The 2,534-nt window shown below is 38.9% G+C and overlaps 1 protein-coding gene across 1 annotated transcript in view; it reads left to right on the top strand.

The window, feature by feature from the left end:
• The window catches only part of LOC102820687 (succinate--hydroxymethylglutarate CoA-transferase-like), a 1,213,992-nt gene that overhangs the window by 499,372 nt on the left and 712,086 nt on the right, over positions 1 to 2,534 (top strand). Inside the window, 2 exon segments of the mRNA XM_006832262.1 lie at positions 462 to 485; positions 1,912 to 1,936. Of these exon segments, the coding sequence (XP_006832325.1) occupies positions 462 to 485; positions 1,912 to 1,936 (49 nt within the window).

Here is a 2,534-nt window from a genome sequence, read left to right as displayed (position 1 = left end):
GGACTCAAGTGTGGCAGTGGTAGTGAGGTTGGCCCAGGATCGGACATTGTTTCATTCTGCTGTGCATAGGGTTGCTATGAGTCGGTTCCAACTTGATGGCACCTGACAACAACAACAACAAACACTCAAACCACAAGGAAGAGACTAGGGATAATTTTAAGAGAGGAAACTTGATAAGGAGGTCTTAGGTACTACTATTAAATCCTAGACCACAGTTGGAGCCTTTGGGTGCTTGGAGAATTCCCTTGTGCTGTTGTTGACATTTTTGGAGGTATTCTATTGTGGTTTGCAATTCTTCAGTGTCTTACAGCTCAATTGTCTTCTTGTCCATGGTGCCTCAAACAGAGATGACCAGGGAAGATTAGGATACTTATTCACTCTTATTCATAATCTTGTCATTTGTTTCTCTGTACAAATGTCAGTGGACTCATTAACATTGTTTACTACTTGACTTTTAGAAGTCTCTATGAATATTTGGAATCCTGGTGTAGCACTGTGGGATAAGCAGTGGACCACAAGGTCAGTTTGAACCACAAAGTCAGTGGTTCAAACTCACTATCCATACCTTGGAAACCCTGTACAAGGTCTCTATGAGTTGGAACTGACTTTACAGCACTTAACAACAACATGAATATTTAACATTGATTATTTTCATTATATGACAAATGTCATCTTATTTCTATTATATAGGATTAAACTAGTCTCTTCAGCCTAACATTCATGGTCTTCCACAATCTTTATTCTCCACTTTTTCTCTTCTTTTTTATTTTTTTTTTAAATTTTTATTAAATGTCTTTATTTTGGATTGAGTGAAAGTTTACAGGGCACATCATCAGCTTCACATTCAACCATTCATATAGCTTGTTTCATTGCATTGATTATTATCCCCTCCAAATATCATCAGTTAACAGCGTTTCTCTCTATCCTCTTTAGCTTGGGCTCATGTATGAGATTACTAACAAGCATTACTGAATAATCAGATGAGGGACAGTTTTCTATGTCTACTAGATGGCTAAAGTCTGATCCTCAGAGCCTATGGTTTGGATGGTCAACAACGCTTGGGCCCACAGGGTCTTGACCTCCTGACCGGGTCTGCACGGTCTGCATCAGATTCCCCCTTATTTATTGTTTGTTTAAGGGACGCTGCCTGTCTTAGGCGGTCAGTGCGAATTCCTCAGTCTTACCCGTCATCAAAACTCATTGCAGCATGGCAATGGCTCTGTCTTAGGTTTTTCTCTTCTGGTTGTGGTGGTGAAAGACCTTGTTCCAGCCACACTCCCTTTTGGTTTATTTTATTACCTCTCTGGAATGTTTCCCAGACTAACCATTATTCTGAAGCAAAGCCATGGTTCAAGATAGTTCTGTGTCTACATGAATCCATTCTTGAGTATCTCTGTCTAGTTTCTCACTCAGATGACACCTGAATCAGAAACTGGACAGAGAAAGAAGGTGTCCCTTTTGTACCTTAGTAGTCAGCCCATCAGTTCTTGAACACAAACACAGACAACTGTATTTGTTGTTGAGAATGATATTGCTAAGTTGTCCACTCAATTTCTGGTCTTCCTCAGAGCATTATCTCTTTCATTTCACAGTTAATTCAGGACTTGCAAATTCACTTGGGTTTGTTTTCCAGCAACACAGTCACATTTAGCTCCCAACCAAAAATGGGGCAGGGAGAAAGGAAAGAGAGGAATCTAGCATTTGTTAGATGTGGAATACATGCCAGGTAAATATTATTATTCCCATTTTTAAAATGAAATTCTGAGGTTTAGGGAAGTTCATCTCAAGGTCTGACACATAGTGAAAAAATATTAGAAATGAGATTCAAAAGAATATATTTGGCACTAAGATATTACCTTCCTGAAGTATCACATAAAATACTACTGTGTCCTTGTTTATTCACTAATTCAGTAAATATGTATAGAGCACTAATTATGTAGCAGACACTACTCCTACCACTTGTCTGTCAGTAATACTGTGGTGGCATGTTTGTTACTATGATGCTGGGAGCATCCAGCAGGGTCACCATAGTAGTGGACAAGTTTCAGTGGAGCTTATAGGCTAAGACAGACTAGGAAGAAGAAGAGATGGACCACTTGTGAATAGTTAGCCACTGAAAAAGTTAAGAATAGCAATGGAACATCATCAGATTATAGTGCTGGAAGATGTGCCCCTCAAATTGGAAGGCATTCAAAATATGACTGGTGAAGAGCTGTCTCCTCAAAAATTGAGTGGACCTTGATGCTGTGGATGAAGCAGAGCTTTCAAAACCTTATTTTGCTGATGGAACACAACTCAAAATGAGAAGAAACAGCTACAATCATTCAATAATAATCAGACATGAAATGCATGAAGTACGACTCTAGGAAAATTGGAAATTGTCAAAACTGAAATGGAACACATGAAGATTGATATCCTAGGTATTGATGGGCTGAAATGGACTGGTATTGGCCATTTTGAATCAGCTAATCCTGTGGTTTTCTATCCTGGGAATGACAAATTGAGGAGGAATGATATCATATTCATCCTAAAAA

This window comes from Chrysochloris asiatica, unplaced genomic scaffold (assembly GCF_000296735.1).
Source record: "Chrysochloris asiatica unplaced genomic scaffold, ChrAsi1.0 scaffold00006, whole genome shotgun sequence".
Taxonomy (NCBI): Eukaryota; Metazoa; Chordata; class Mammalia; order Afrosoricida; family Chrysochloridae; genus Chrysochloris; species Chrysochloris asiatica.
This window is presented reverse-complemented; position numbering and strand designations above follow the sequence as displayed.